The 16,729-nt window shown below is 53.3% G+C and overlaps 1 protein-coding gene across 1 annotated transcript in view; it reads right to left on the bottom strand.

The window, feature by feature from the left end:
• LOC105702373 (hemicentin-2) overlaps positions 1 to 9,350 on the bottom strand; it is a 60,646-nt gene extending 51,296 nt beyond the window's left edge. Inside the window, exon 1 of the mRNA XM_012429885.2 lies at positions 9,263 to 9,350. Coding sequence (XP_012285308.1) covers positions 9,263 to 9,350 — 88 coding nt within the window. The remainder of the gene's footprint in view (positions 1 to 9,262) is intronic.
• Between the last annotated feature and the right edge of the window lie 7,379 nt (positions 9,351 to 16,729).

The following is a 16,729-nucleotide window of genomic DNA, read 5'->3' as shown; positions in this document are numbered from 1 at the left end:
GGTTCTAGATCGGACCGAGCCAATGTTCACCAAGAATTGTCGACATCTACCGGTTCGATCCCTTCGTCCATCGAGTCGTCATTTTTCAATCGTGATTTTTGTCACAGAAATATCAGTCGATTATAATTAATATTAAATCGGGATTTTCATCAAATGGGTTATCGGCGGCGATACGGTTAAAGGGAGCGGAGATTCTTCGATCATCGCGTGTTCTGTTCGACCAGGAAGCGATGCGGCAACAAAGTTCGACGAAACGACGACCGGAGGTGCGGAACGCGTTCGAGGAACGACTCGACGTTCCCGGAAGACGACCTCGCGCGTTTTGCTCCTTGACGTCGGATCCGGGCCGGATGCTCGGTGACGGGATAATCAGCGGGACTCGTTTTCCCATGGGAGGAGGCGATGACGAAGGTGTCATTAAGTGACTCGAGGAAACGAGACGGTCATCCGCAGGAAGGCTCGCTCTTACGGCCTTGCCTTTCGTTTCCGCGTCTTTTTCGATGACAAAAAAAAATAATAAAAATAAAGAAGAAGTATCGCAATCGAAGTGACGCGTGCTATGGCGTCATCCGAGACCAGCAAATGGCGTATTTGAGAAACTTCGTGGTTCCTTATCGAGCCCTAGCGCGGACACCTTAGCTCGATGGATGACACAAGCCGACACAAGGGAGATGATTAACGACGCCGGCGTCTTTATGACGCGTACGGTGAATAAAAAATTTCATTGAGCCAACGAAGTATTCCCTTGAATAGTCCTAACGTTACGTTCATTCTCCATTCATTAATTATTCTTTTTTTCCTTTTCAATTATTCCCGTTATTTTCTCGGCGGTTTCCGCAACGCGTCGGATAAACGCTCGGAGTATGGCTGCCCGCAAGAGGTTCCCACCGAGTGAAATCGAAGCTGACTAACATCCGGTTAATTGGATTTACAAGCCGCTCGTCCACCTCGCTCGGTCTAAGCCCTTTCAATCGGAAACGTCTCGCCGTGGTATAAAACGACTCGGCTGGCGTCCCGTTTCCCTCGATCGTCGCTCGACCGCTGAGCGGCGTCGGTGGAAATTATTCCCGCTTCCGGGAGAGCCTCGATTCTTTATCCGAGAAGGACCCTCGAGGGCCTCTTTATTGCCTCGCGAGGAAACGTCATCCTCGACGGAGCGAGTCAATTTCATCGAGGTGGCTTAGCGCCCTGTGACCCGAAGGGGTCGATTTCGAAATCGACCCTCCACCCTCGCTTTCCCTTCCGCGCGGAAATAGGGGAGACCGCGTACCTGGGCGCACTTCTCTCCCTCTCTTTCTCTCTCCATACCGCAATTTCTTTCTCCCGATAATGCATAATTTAATACGTCACGATCTCCCCGCGTCGGCGTAACGACACCGCCGGGACCGAGCGGAGTCTCCGGTTCTCGTCCGACGTCCACCGCGAGACGTCGCCGCGGCCATCGACACCGCGAGTATCGATACTCGCGAGAACCCTCGCAACGGGTGTACTCGATGCTCGCAATCGAGGGTAATCGAGGTGATATATCGTCGGTTATCATCAAGAGCGGCCAAGTCGGAGGACCAATCAGGGCGGCGGAGACGGGCACTCGAGGGTAGCTCGAGTCCGGAAGCGGACGGCGGTTGCACGCGGTTGCACGCGGTTGCACGCGCTCGCGGCGGCCCAGGGGTGTATCCGCGACCGTCAATTAGATAATTAATGCACTCGGCGGCACTCCCAATTAGAACGGTCGGGCAATTAGCATGAGCGGGAGGAGGCTCGCCGACGCACGGTGAGCGCGTCCACAGGCCAGAGAGAGGAGTCCCTCTCGAGGGGTGCGTCTACCCCCTACCGAGGTCCACCCTCTCTGACGTCCCTCCGTCTCTCGGCAGTCGCAAAACCGGGAAAGGGGGTGCCAATCGGTCGGGCGCGAATGAAAGAGACCAGAGGCGGGGTAAAAATAAAAATCGTCGCCGCGAAAGTTCGAACCGGCTTCCGCTTTTCCGGGGCTTTTCTCATCGACACCCCCGTTTCCTCCCACGGCGACGAATTAATCCGAGCTCGCGTGCTCGATCCGCCGCGGAGGAAAATGAAGGGGAAAATAAAGGAGGGAATAAAGAAGCGGGAGGACTACCTCGCCGCGAGGGAAAAATCCTCAAGTCGGAGAGCGGTTCCCGGCGCGATTTTCCCCGGCTGATTTTCCGAGTCGGAGGAAATCCTCCCTCGCACCTGCGTACCGGGGGGAAAGGGAGTGTCCGAGAAATTCGACGATCGGAAAATTCGAATCGATATTCGGTCTTGTCGGAATCGAGGCCGAGTTCCCGGACGACGTTTCCTGGACGCCTAACTGGTCGTATCGGGGAGCGTCGTCCTTCCCGGGATTAAGGGCTAACCCCGCGGTCGGTAGCGTCGTTCCGGGCCGTGGCTCGACGCCGGCGACGCGCGCCGCGGCGCCGTTAATACGACAAGAACGGCCGGGATAATGGCGGCGTTCGGTGGATTAGAGGGGAGTTACGAAATCGACGACCTCGACGCGGATCCGACGTCGTATGGATCCAGGGATCGCGGCGACGAGCCGCAAAAAGATCCAGGGGGTTATCTCGGCAATCCGATTAAGAGGATGGAACGAACCAATTCTCGCCCGCGATCAAATTGCACGATCCAAACCCGAGCCTGGAACCGGGAGGTAAACGCCTTGAACGAGTTTCCCGAATCCGGGGAACAAAAGCGGTTAAATTTACTGGCACTGAAAATGTGCGAAAGTTTAAGAGGATTCCGGAAAAGAAAAAAGAAAGTGCGAAATTTTCACAGCTTTTCGCGGTTCTTTGCTGGGACCATTCGCTAATTTACCAAGTATCTTTTCCCAAAAAAATTTTCCAACGATTCCATCAAGATTCGAGGTAATTGCAAATATTTTCGCGCGTGGTACGATTATTCCCGCTGCAAGAGCAAATGTTTTTTTTCTCCGTGTAAAAATTCGCGAGTCGATTCGCCTCCAGCGAATTCCGCGCTTTCGCGATAATTACAGGCCTCGCTCGTCCCTGGATCCCTGATTACGCCGCGAAGGACGGATTAACCCAGCCGACCGATTTTTCCCATTCTCGCGAGCGTCTTCTCCTGCGAGAGAAGAAAAAAAAAGGAAGAAAAACCACCAAGTATCATAAACGCCATTACGATCCATCCAGCAAAATCTCGTTCTCGAATGGACGCGTCCGCATATTCCGCTCTTCGAAAGGTCGCGTGTCATTCCTAGCCGAAGGGAACATTACGTGCGCAATCGGCGCACATTCTTACACCCACGAGAGAGATGGAGGATAAAAAACGAGAAGTCATCACCCGCCTCCCACGTCCCCCGTGAAAAAAATCCGCCCGGCTAGTTTTTCGCGGTCGCGATGCCGCGGGCGATAGGGCGGATTTATCGCCTCTTTTTGGGGAGGGAGAGAAAAAAAAAAAACACCCAGCCGAACTAGCACGAGTCGAATGAAGAATCGAAAGGGGATCGATTGAAATCGACTCGGCGCCGACAGATCCCGTGAATCAGGCGTTATCTTCCCCGTGATTCATCGAGGGCTCCATGGGAGGCTCGAGGAGTCGACGCAAGTGCCGATTAGCGTCGCGACGCCCCGACGAGCCCTGCTCTCGTTTCGCGGGCTATCGCGATGATTGCAGGTGGGCACTCTGCAAAACCGCAGCGGGATCGCCGTGCGGCCGGGCCGTAAATCATCGGCCGATACTCGTGCGAACGTTTCGACTGGAATCGCCGGGTCGCTCCTCTCGTTTCTATTTTTTTTTTTCTCCCCTCCCTCTTCCTTTTTCGAGAACTGCCGCCATGACGCGCCGAGCCTATGGGCGCGATAACGCGCGAGTGCGCCGTCGAAATGCGCGTTGCATCGGCATTGCACTCGAGTAGGTTGCATTAAACACTCCGGGCCGAGAAAGCGAGGTGCGTTTTATTCCTTCCCCCTCGAAACCGCCGGAATTCCCGACTCGTCTCGATTCGATTTCAACTCCGCTACCGATTTACTTTTTAATTTCAATTCACCCGCATAAAAGATTCAGGATTGACTCGCTGCAGCGAACGAATTAATATCATTACATCGGTCGAGTATAATTACATCCCAATAATTGTAATTATAGCCGAGTACGGGCGCCGTTATTTACTCGCAGAAGAGAACGCGTAGGGGAGTGTTATGGTCGGATTAACGCAGGTTATCATTAACCGCGGATATTATCAGATTTAGCGTTAATTGGAGCCCGTGCCACGTCGGATCTCCTCCGAGCCGCTAAAAAGTCGGGAAGGTTCGTGCGTTTCCTTTTTCCCCGCATATTTTCCCCGCGTCCCGGCCGAACCGAACGGTTCGGGTTACGAGAACGGATATTCTGTTTCCTTTTAACCGTAATCGCGATACCCTAAGAGGATTCACGTCCACGGTCAATTTATTCCCACAACAGAGATTCGTCTCTTCCTCGCGCTCAGCCCACTTAACGTCCGGCCGCGTTGCTTCACGAGCCTCGTTTTCTCCATTGAAAAAGAGAAGAGAAAAAAATAGAGAGAGAGAGACCCTCGATCCAATTACGGCAATCCTCTTCACGGAGAACAGCGATTTATTTCATTCTAATGCGCCACGCCACCGGATCGATCTTCGGGCACTTTTAGTTTCCCCCCGAAAAAAATTATTCCATGTATCGCGGCGTTATTTATTACCCGCGATAAGTACCATTAATCGCAAAGAGGCGAATCTAACCACAAGAAGTCACACTTAAATTGTACGACATAGTCATCGAGTAGACGGTTCCCATACGCAGAAGAAAAAAAAAAAAACATTCACAGTAGTAACAAGAAATCCTACTTGCGGTTACATGTAGGATTTGATATAATTGCAAATGCCTTTTCTCGTTGATGGGATTATTTATAACAGGCAAACTTTATATCGGCAAGGCTGTCCCTTGCAAAAAGTGCAAATGTCACTTTTTTTCATATACGCCCTCGGGGTACTGGAACGGTCTTCGCAAAAGGAAAAGAAAAGGGACGAAGCTCCTTTCCAGGGGCCGGCAAGATCGTCTTCCCTCGCGTGGCGTCGATCGCGACGCATTCCTGGCCTTATAACAAGATCGTTTATCCCCGAGACCGTCGGCGAGGGGAAGCACGAGAGAGGGTACACAGTGTAAGGTGCACCGTAAGATCCGTTGCAACACTCGTTCCGCCTGGCGTTAACGGAGCTAATGCCTCTCGTTAGGTTCCCGTAAACTCTCCGAGGGCGACCCTCGCCGAGCGATTACCGAGGGAATTAATGGCCGGCCGATAATACCCCCTTAATTGCAAAGTCGCCTCGCGGAGTACACCAAAGTCCGAGGAAGCTGCGCCGATTCCTCCTTCCTCCTATGCATCATGCACCGCGGCCCCTTTATTTCCTCGAATGAATATATCGCGAGCCCCATCGTTCCCCGACATTTGTCCAGACATTTAAGTTTTTCCCCTAGGTCGGTTAGTTTCCTCCCGCCGAGCGACTTTATCCGTGTTTCCTTTATCTCCAGTGCCCGCAACTGGGAACCTCCCCTTTCATCCGAGGCGCGAATCTCTGTCCTGCTGCACCGCTCATTGGGATAAATGGCGTCGCGATGCTATCTCCGTAATTACGTCGTTCTTCAAATCGTATCGAGTACGGAGCATCGACCCGTCCTCGTGTACGTGTACACGCGCGGCCAAGTGTGGGAGAACAGCATCCGGCTGCTCGAGATCGAACCTCCGAAGGGCACGATCGAATTTGTCACTGTTCGGGGCCTCCTTCGACCCGCCCCCGCGATCCCGCAGCGGATGCTGCGGCCGCAGAGATGTGCGAATAAGAGATCCCAGGAGTATCTCGTTTCGTGCACTCGGGCTTTTCGCGCGTCGCGATCCTCCGGATTAATAGGACCGCGATATCATCTCGGTAATTGCGATCGTTCGTCAATTTGACCCGTACCGAGGCACCGATTACACCCCCGGAATTCCGCCCGCGATTCCACGGAATATCGTCCAACGGTTCCATTGTCAGGTATCGTCAAGGGGCAGGAGGTATAAAATAATTAACAGTTTATTCCCTTCCCTTTCCATTCGGGTGCATACGCGTGCGTGCATCCCTCTCTTTCCATTTTTCCCTTTTTCCCCGGTCCCTCGTCCCGCGAGTACCCGCGCCGCGACAAAACGCAACACCGCGCGCTCGATGAATATTAAAAAGAGTCAATGCCATCGATTTCAATTCCAGCGAGCCCTAGCAAACTCACACGTTACCGTAGGATCTCACCGGCACGGAAACGGAAATTCGAGCGGCACCGTAGTCGGTCATTACCACCGGCGAATTGTATTTGATGGATCAACCGCCGGTTGGGTCGGAAACGATCGGAATAAAAATTCAAGGAATTAGAATAGGAATTATTAGACCCGGACCCCCCGATCATTCGTCTCGATTATACAAACCGCCCGAGCAATTCGCACTACTGAGAAGTCCTGAATTTGTTCCGGTAAATCCGGGATTCTCTCGACACGAGGAGACCACTCGACGATCCAGACCGACTCCTAACGACCCTGATTAAATTGAAGACACGCTTTTAATGCGCGTTTATTCCGACATTTCCCCTGGGACGAGAGGCCGCCGGGTCGGCGTCCCTCCTCGTGGCCGGATGACAAATGCGCGGCCATTAGGTCGATTTCGTGGTTATTCGGTGGTTTTTCTCAACGCCTAGGTGTACCCGGGACACGCAAAAAGTTAATTACCATCTCCCGGGCCATCGCGACATCGGAGGTCGACCCAGGGCTCGTCCTCGAGGAGGACCACGGGGAAAACGTACCTCCGTTAGACTCCGAGGGGGTGGACGCGTCGGTCGGCTCAGAAATACCCTTCCATCCCCGAAATCGGTCTTCCCTCTCGTCGAAAAAAAAAATCGATCCCTCCTTTTCAAAATGATTTATACCGGTACTTCTCGCGACGCGACTCCGATACGTCCGATCGAATTCGAATCCATACATGGGGCACGATTTCCCATCGCAAATGCGCGTTATTCCGGACTGATTAATTGAAAACGATCACGAGGCTTTTTTACCCCGAACACGGTCGCGTTCGCAATAGCGCTTATCACCCGTCGACGCGATCTCGTAAGAGCTGCACAATTTGATTGCAGTGCAGGCGCATCGCGAGCAGATAGCGCAGCACGTCATTACGGCCGGGTGTAATTTGCCCGAGGGTGTCGCATAAATGCACGGCGTGAGAATCGATCCGATATAATAAATAAAAAAAAAAAAAGGAGGGGAAAAAATAGCCCGATGCGTCCTAGGAATAAAACTGGCCGCCTCGATTCGATTCCGGCGAAGCGCTTGGACCTTCCGCGAAGCGTGTCTTGCGAAAGAGAGGACCGGAGGGAAAAGGGTTACGTGTCTGAAATTGCAAACGGTAAATCGAAACGAAACCGTGGCCTCTCGGCACGCCGTGCCCTGGCGCGCAATTAAACGCGCAAAAAAAGGAAGCAGAGCGCGAAACCGGGCGGAAACGTCCGCCGATGAAAAAGCTCCTTCACCGGCGCAAACAAACGGACGCAACATTTAATATTCCGCGCCGCTATAATCTCGGTATTTCTTTTCTTCGTTTGTTCCCCCGTCGAAGATGGGGGGGAAAAAAAAAAGACCGCTGAATTGGCATCGATCCGGCCCCCAAGGAACGCCAGGATGAATATTCGCCTCGAGGAAGCCGAGGAGGCGACCGCTCGCGGGCGACGTTTCGATCTCTCGAAACAACGGGCCGGCGGAATCCGCGCAATTTGCGAATTCTTGGGGGAGGGTAGAATCCTTCGAAAAATTCCGCAAAACGGGCCGCGGCGGCGCGTATTCGACACTAGGAGGACCGTTATCCGTCTTTTCAAAGCGCTCGCCGGTGAAATGAAATTCCGGGCAGTATAAAACGCCCCAACGGGCGCAATAATTTCGTCGACGGGCCCGCAGCGGTCGTTCGCGCGGCGCTAAACTTGAGCCGCGTAAAACCGCCGCGGATTCGCCGCAAGAGACCTACCCCGAGTCAAGAAACGAGAGCGCCAAACTTTCCGAACGACTTCCTCGTTCCCACGGGGAAGCGACGCCCCCTTTGGTGGATTTCTTCGATCGGCGATCGGATCGAATTTAAATGAAATCGCATTGCGTCGAGTCGAGTCGCGATTCACGATGAAATCTTAGAAAAAGTGTAAGACCAGGATCAAGACCGATTTGGCTCGTCATTGGTCGCGATCGTGTCGTGCCCGAGAATCTCGACTCTTATCTCGAAGATATCCCTTTCCTTCCTTTATCGACCGGCCATAAATCCGCGGGCGGATTATTGCCGCGGTTTAATCGAACGGGCTCACCCATCGCCGGTTATTCGCGGAGGGATATCTTTCCCGGCCCTCGGATCGAATCGATCGAGATCTCTGTCGTCTCTCCTCCCATTGCACTCCACATCCCCGAGAGACACGCGAGTCGATCGGGCGCGATTGAAATCCGAGAAATCTCGGGCGGAAAGTAAGGAAGCGCCTCCCCCGGTGTTTGCGGATTTATGGCCGACTATTCGTGCTTCCAAACAGGCACCGTAATTTCTCCTTTCGTTTCTGCTTTTTTATTTAAAACTATTCCACCTTTCGCGCGGCCAATAAAAACCGAGGTCGGGTGGGGTAGGACTTCCTCGACGGAGAACGTATTCTCCTCGACGCCTTCGACTAGTATCAACCGTTAAACCTTTAATCCGGAACACCGTTCGTCCATACGTTTAGTCGGAAGCCGCTTCGATCATCGGCGGAATGCGATTCCGCGCGGGTATACGCGTCGCGTTCGGTAGGGCCATAAAGAAAGGAGAAAACGTGACGCGTCGACGGGGCGAAATGAAGAAGTATCTTCCCGATCCGGCCGAGCGGATTCCGAGGCCCGAGATCCGAGATGTTACGTCAGGACATTTTGTCGCGGAATTAGCATAAGCATCTGGTCCTCGTCCAGAACCGCCGGAGGCGATCGCGAATGACCACCGAAAGACATTCGACTCCTATAATTGAATACTCTCCATGCTCCCAACCTCGAAAACTCCGACATCCATCAACATTTCAGCCAATAAAAAAATTTCTAATTTCAACCCAAAACCACCCTCCGTCCCGGAAAGATCGAGGAAAAAAATTGGGTGACTCATAGAAACATGTATTGCAGAATTAAAATCCTGCGCTCGAATAGGTCCAAAGAAATGTCAGACCGAGTAATGTCATCGTTTGGAAGAAGAAAACGAAGACAAGTACTTACTCGGTCTGTCGAGGTCGGCGAGCTCCACCCTGGAGTACTCCGCGCTGGCGCGGAGGACCAAAATTATTGTCGCAAAACACCACCACATTTTCCGTCGTCACTGCGGCACGGGCACCAGAACTCCGGCGAAGGGTTTGCGGCCGAGTCGAGGTTCGGCGGATGTCGCGGGGCTCGCGAGTCGCGGAATCGGAGCGATCGTTACGTGTTACCGGGCGAACTCGCGGTTCGCGTCCGATCGCGGCCCGGCCTCCCTCGCATCGCCCGGCCGCGAGATCGAATCAGCCGGTCCAACTTTTCCGCAGCCTCGACCTCCCGAGTATGGGAGGAGCCGATCGATCGGCCGGTAATTGCGATCGGCCGAATCAGCCGGCGAAAATCGAGTGATTTACGCCCGTCCACCGGCGTCCATGGTTGCGCCGACGTCGATTGACCCGTCCCGTCAATCGGCCGGGGCCGATCGGGATTTATTTTATGAAAGCGCTCGACGCGGCTAATCGGCCATTCGCCGACATCAATTACGATTCATTATGTCCCTCGTGATTTTCCTCGATTTTCCCCGATTTTCCTACATTTCTCGCGATTCTTCCTCTCCTTCCTCTCGGCGAGTGGCGCAGCCGCCGACAGCTCGGTCGAAAGCCTCCGGAGCGAGTTCCTCGGCCCGGTGACGATCTCTCTTGGGTTCTTCCTCTGTTCTTCTCCGTCCGGGCGAGGCACCGACGACCGGTAAATCTCGACCTTCCAGTGCTCGTTAATCGACGCGAATAAACCGGCCGAGCCAAGATTCGATTTGTCTAGCCAAAGGTCGATATAAATCGAGGATCGAATTTTCCAGGGTCCTCCACTTCTCAAAGGCAAATATCAACGATCCACGAGGCCGCGTTCGATCCCTTCTCGCCTTAATCCTGGATCCTCCGGTCGACCCTTCCGGTTTTCGAGCGCTGCTCGGCCGGAGTGCGGTCCGGTGTCCGATATGCCGCGCATCGGCGCATATTTTCCTTTCTCCCTCCGATTTTTGTTTCCCTTCCTTCCGCGCCCCTTTTTCGACTCGCCTACGCGATTTGGCACTCGGGGGGCTACGTAGAAAAATAAATTCCCTCCAGTGAATGCATGCGCACTTGGGGGGTGCGTCCCGGTGCACCCTCGGGTCGCCTGGATCGCGTTCAGGGAAACCTCGGTGCCATGGAACGTTCACCCAAATTCCTCGAGCCTCTTTCTCCGCGTACTTTCCAAAACAAACTTTAGAGGTATCCTCCTAGCCAGGACCAAAATAAAAGCATCCTCGAAACGGGAGAATTCCTCTCTCCGATCGGCACGCCCATACACGTTCGACGTAACCGTTCAATCGCTTTATAGTTTATCTCTCGATGATTTTTCCAACGTAATAAATTCCTAAAAATATGGGGCAGTGGTCCTCGTCTCCCGGAAGATGAGGAATAATTTTATTCGTGGATCTTTAGGCTTTGAAAGCTTTCAATCGCGATGCTGATTTTAGATTTCTCGGCACGGGTTATCAGGTGATTAGGCGAGAATTTCTGGATTATCGTCGTTTAGAGTAGGCCTCTCTTTTTTTTTTCAACTACGATTATCGGCGGCAGTCCCTGGTTAGGCGATGGCTAGTATCGGCGAAATTCGAGATAAATCGATCGACCACGGTGCATGGTGGATTATCCTCGGACGTGCACTTTACGCGATGGTTATATTCTGTGTATAAATTGCCACGAGGCTTCTCACGCACGGCGATCACCTTGTGGCGCGGCTCCGAACCAGTCAGACCATTCGACGACGAATCCACCCCTACCGCGTGCGCGAAACACGTCGAGCCATCACCCGCGGCGGCTCGGTACTGAAACCATTCAAGTCGTGCGACTTCGTAGCGGCGCCTTTCGGCCGCGCTCGGCAATCCTCGGGAGCGCTCGGCTCGACGCCGACGCCGCGGGATCACTATGATTTACTACGGGCCGGCTAATCACTCGCCCTAATCGATGCGACGCGCATCGGGAGTCGACTCGAATTCGGATCTAATTGAAAATACATTCTCTCGATGTTTCCACCTCGCTGCGAGACTAGATCAAATCGTACGGGCGGGAAAAAAATTCAGAATAGGAAACTTCATTCCCTCAATAAGCGCGGACATTTGAAAATGCACCGAGAAAATTTTCATCCAGGAACAGAAATATTGAAAACAATTATTTGCAACAATTTCCTGCGGTAAGAGGAATAATTTATCAGAGATGTGCAAAAGAAGTGAAAATTTCATTTTCTCCGGGTAGATATCGAGCGAGCAAGAATTCCACTTTACTGCCAATAACGAGGCTCGTCGATTTAAATCGGGAAAACACCGCGAGTTTTATAATTACTCCCCGTCGATTAATTGCGCTAATTGTGGGGCATAAAATGTGCATTGAATAATATTCGTTTTCCCAGCGTATCTGGAGAACGTACGGTTCGATACGAGTCGGGGAGTTATAAACGTGATAAATTGGAGTAACGCGAACGGTGACTAGATTATTTAAACGAGCAGGTCGGAGCGCACTCGCGACCAAGTCTCTACGGATACTTATACCTCGGTTGCACATTTTATAACCGAAGGAGTAACACTGCCCACGCGATTATAAATTAGCAATGCCATTATTGCGGGTTTTACCACGTCCTATTTCCTCCGTGTGAGTTCGCGGGAACCGCGTTACACGGAACCGCGCTCAAGCGGGCACATTACATTGATTATGCTCGTAATAAACAGGATTAAAAAGAAAGTAGGCATTAAGCTGACCGCCTGTCAGGGAGCATGTTGTACCTAGGACTAACTACATTTCCCCGGATTAAAGTTACAGCCTCTCGGTCTCGAATCGAGGGGAGAAAATCCTAAATGCGCGCAGTTGCTTTTACCTTCGCCGATTAATTATCAGGTAATTCACGATTAAGCAATCCCTCGGGGATGACGTGTCGCGCTCTTGCAGTTCGGTTTTTTAATCAGTTTAAGGGGCTCGTTCATTTTTTACCCAAATCCGAGTTTTAGGGGTGCGCTTCCGATTTCGCGCGACCACCGGCGGCGGTCGCGAGCCCGCGACTCGGTCGCCCACTAATCGCCTTGTCGCGGATTAAACGCTATAAACGTCTACGGGGATCAGAGACCGAAAGAACGGACGCCCCCCGCCTCGTCGCGACGCGTCTCACGGGTTTACCGGCGGCGCTCGCATCGATCTTCCGCGGACGCCGCGCGTCTTCGTGCCCGGCGAAGCCACACGCGGCGGCGTCGGTGGCTTTCGAGTTTACACATTTTTTCCGCCCCCCTTGAAGGACTTCCTTCCGCGAAAAAGCAGTCGGAACGATTATTAAAAGCTCTGGAAATAATATCTCAACCGCGCGTCCTTCCGCGTAGTTTCCTTATTTCCGAAATATATCATAAAATCCAGGTAAATCTAAGCTTTACCGTCGATCCAATCCCCACAACGGTGGATGATAAACTCCCCGGAATGGGTATATAAATATTAACTTATTGTCACGTTTCGCAAGGGTCGCCGCCCGGACAAAGGAACGTGCCTTCCAGCACGCAGAACGTAAAGGGAGGTTTCGGGCGATTGTTCGCAGCGAGGGGCAGGATTTGAAAAACGATTCCAAGGGGGCGATCGGTCCGGCCATTCCGCAACGGAGACGCATCGCGCTGGGCGGCTGGCGTCTCGGGAAACCGGCGCGCGGGGACTACGTGACGCGCGTCCGAAAGCGCTAATCGTCGAGGAGCCTCCATTAAGAATCGCTCCATCGACAATGGGATCCCCTTCCCCGTCGCCGTCGCGATTCCCGGACGACCGAGCGGAAATCGACCGCCCTGGGTGTCGCGATCCGTCCTTCGTCCCCGGGGTTCTAACTTGGGCGGCGAAAGACCGCGATAAAAAACAAACCGCTCGTAAAGAGGAGGCGGAAAGCTCGCGAACGGAAAGTATCGCAGGAATTCCGCGGAGGCACGTCGAGGGACTGGAATACGCGTCCCTCCGCAGTGCCTTTCCGCAGGAGGGATTCTAGGAATTTTTCGAGGAACTCGCCGATCCCAGGGGCTCTTGCCACGATATTCAACGGCGGACGCGGAACCGCGGACCGGCTGCGTTGTCGTTTGGTCAAACCGTATGGCCACCCTGGCGGATACCGCGTAATAGGCTTCCCGGTGTGTTCCGGACTTGTCGGATAACGCACGAAGCCTGTCAGTCCCAGCGCTTACGCGTCGCCTGCGTACATCCCCTGCGTCCGTGTTTTTAGCTGCCTTCCGAAGCCGAAGGCCGCGCGTTTGCCCAGCGGCCCGCTCCAAAATTACACCGTCCATCCGCGCGGGATCTCCGCGGCTCGATACCGACACCCTCCTCCACCCCTATCCGCCCGAAACCCTCCGTATTTTTGGCGCTTTCCGCTTCCGGTCTACTTTTTTGCTACCCGGTACCACGTCAGGAGTGCCTCGTTGTTCGACGGATAACTGTTGTCGAATACGGTTTTTGTAGAAATTAATGGGACAGGGGACATCGGGAAGAGCAGTCGTAAGGACGGTGTTTTAGTCGGGGTTGGAAATTGCGCGACGCGTAAACGGCCATCCTGCACCGAGAAAAAGAATATCCTTGAACCATAGAAATACTTTATTGGCGCATCGGAACTTGGCGACCCAGTCGATAGAAAATTGCCTCGTCCATTCGTAATGGATTTTTGTAAACCGATTCCGACAGCTGCCTAGCGCCCTCTGAATCCTTTATGATCGACGCCGGCTCGAAAATCGATCTCCGCAAGTTATGTTTCAAGTGGCCGTTTTGAGGGCGTCGCGGCGGGTAATTCCCCGTTCTTTTCACTTTCGTTTTAATTAAGACATCCCGCGATTTTTCGAGATTCAATTCCGGTCCACTCGTTGGCAATAACGGAGACCGGGCGGGAGCCTCGTAATTGGTTCTCGCAGCTCGCAAGGCGGGAGGATGATAAAAATTTCAAGTAAGCCGCGGGAGAGCCCGTAAGGCGGGGAACTCTACGACAGGAAAGGGTGGAGGCTGCTCCGAAATTTATCCGAGTGTTTGCCACCCACGTGGGTTCCCAGGCCGCATCTTTTCCCGGGAAAGATCGGCCTTCTCTACCATCCTAACGCATCGAGGCCCTCTCGTAACGCTCGTAAAATCAGTCACGAAGTCTCTCCCGAAAGGATCCTTCCCTTTCGTCGAGTTCCACGCTCCGCGGTGACGTCTAAATTTCCACCGACTCGATAGAACACGTAGACGCGACGACGTGAATTTTATTCGATAAAAAAAGAATCGTCGCGTCGATCGCCGGTCCCAGAGCTCGAAGATCGATCGCTTCAAGATGCAGCCAAGACGAGGAGAGAAGCGGCGAGAGTCGGAAAGGACAAAGACGTCAGCCATGGCTGGCGCGGCCGGGAACGTGACCGGGCAACAATGGCCGTCGCGTACACCGAGTCTCTTTACGCGAAGATGCACTCCCGTGAGAACCGACACTCGACTGAACTCGCATTATGCAGATTGGCTGTCCGATGAGCGAAACAACTCTGCCATCCTAATGAAAAGTCGGCCCGCGCGAGAAGGAGAGAACGCGCGGCGCGGCCGCGAGAGCAACGGAGGGATATTTTTTTTTAATTGCGCGATTTTCATTCGAATCAGTATTCGAACGTATACTCCGCGTAAATTGAGGGACATTCGCGCGCCGATGGAAGGTTTTAGATTTAGATTCTCATCCCGGGTATTCGTTCGCTTCCGTATCCGTATCGATGCGGACCGCTTCCATTGGTGCGCAGTCGAGAGGTCGGCCACCCCTTTGGAAACGAGGGGGCGATTTCTCCCCCGACGCACCGATTCCCTTTCAATTAAGGCACCCGGGTCTAATTAAGGTCGCCCTTGCGGATCTCGGCGAAGTACCGCCTCGCGGGCCGCGTAACCGAGAGCGGCCGCACCTGTCCGACCTCTCCGAGGATTAATAAGGAGCAGGTACGGTGCGAGGCAAGTATACGTCGCGGCCTTAAGGAGCGGTATACACGGGGCGGGGCTCGGCGATGGAGGTGGCTCGGGGTTATTAGAAACAGAGAGGCGAAGCCTTATCGGCCGACTAAGGTGTTGTAATTTGATTGGAATGCCCGTAATCTCCCGGGACTACGGGGAACCTTATTGAATACCTTATTGAACACGAGCGAGCACGGCGGTCGGGGGCGGACGAGGTCGAGGAACTTAAGCGGCTTAAACGTCGAAGACGTTGCTCGACGAGGGCGACGACGCCGACGTCGAGGTGCTCCGAACGTCGCGGCGAGCTTCACGCCGTCCGAACCCGAGAGATCATCTCTAGGATGCGCGATTAACTTGCCCCGATTTCCGCACCTCCTCGAGTCACCTCCCTCAACAAATCGACATTCGACTCGCTCGAATCGCAAAACCCAAAAATTCCAAAATTCCAAAATTCGACCGAGTTTCGCTTGCCACTGTCCACCGATTCCGCGACCGAGAAAAAATGCGGAAATTTCGAAAAATTCCGGATCAACGGCAAACTTTTGCAGCGACGCCCGGAACGTCCATCGGTTTTGCGATCAAACAAAATATGCGGGAAATAAAAGATTTCGGATCAGCCTCGACGCGGCATCGCTTGCAACTCGTTTGGACTGACGCCGGAATTAGGTAATTACGAGGAGCATTTTCCTCCGTTGCGGGCATCCCGCGAGGCACGTGGTCGAGAATTGCGACTTTCAACGTCATTAGACGATTAATCGGATGAACGTAATTAAAGAGTGGACGCGGTCGGCGCTACGTGGGCGCAGCTCGGGCAAATTGTAAAACGTGACGCAGATTACGCGCAATAGAGGCAGGCGTAATAATAAATTATCATCGACAGCCGATGTTAAGCACTGTCCGACGAGGCAGTTCCCGGGCAAATTTGCCGAGGCCCGGGCGGCCCTCCGACCCGATTTTGGCATAAAACACGTATACGGGACCAAATAGCGAAACACCCTCGTGGAGGGTGGTGGGTGGTGGTTAGGGGGTGAGGCGTTTACACGATCTCGTTCTCCCTCGTTCGTTTCGCGGTCCTCTCGCTCCCTCGATCTCTCGCTCTCTCGTTCCATCGACCTCTCGCTCGCTCGCCATCGCCACGTGCGCCGAACTGCGCCGATACGTCAAAATTCTGCACGCATTACAAATTTGTATTGCGTATAAGCGCGATAAAGCGGGGCTGCTCGGCCGGTCGGGCCCATTTGTAGATTGAATTGTAGATATTAAACGAAAAGTTCATTTAATCCCGGGGATTTATACGTCGGGGCGATCGCCTCTTTTTTTTTTTCCGCGCTCTCTTTCCGCGTTTTGTATTGTCGTTTTTCCGGTTTTTATTTTTTTTCCGGCGCCCTGCCCCCGACGCACGGCGCCTTTTTTTCCGTCCCGGCCGCCACCGCGCAGCGGAAATCGCTTGATCCCTGCGAATTGAATGGACGCGTATAATAGTGCGGCCAGA

The sequence above is a fragment of the Orussus abietinus genome, unplaced genomic scaffold, assembly GCF_000612105.2.
Source record: "Orussus abietinus isolate OABI.00-Male unplaced genomic scaffold, Oabi_2.0 scaffold17, whole genome shotgun sequence".
Taxonomy (NCBI): Eukaryota; Metazoa; Arthropoda; class Insecta; order Hymenoptera; family Orussidae; genus Orussus; species Orussus abietinus.
The sequence above is the reverse complement of the archived record's forward strand: the minus strand, read 5'-3'. Positions and strand labels throughout refer to the sequence as shown.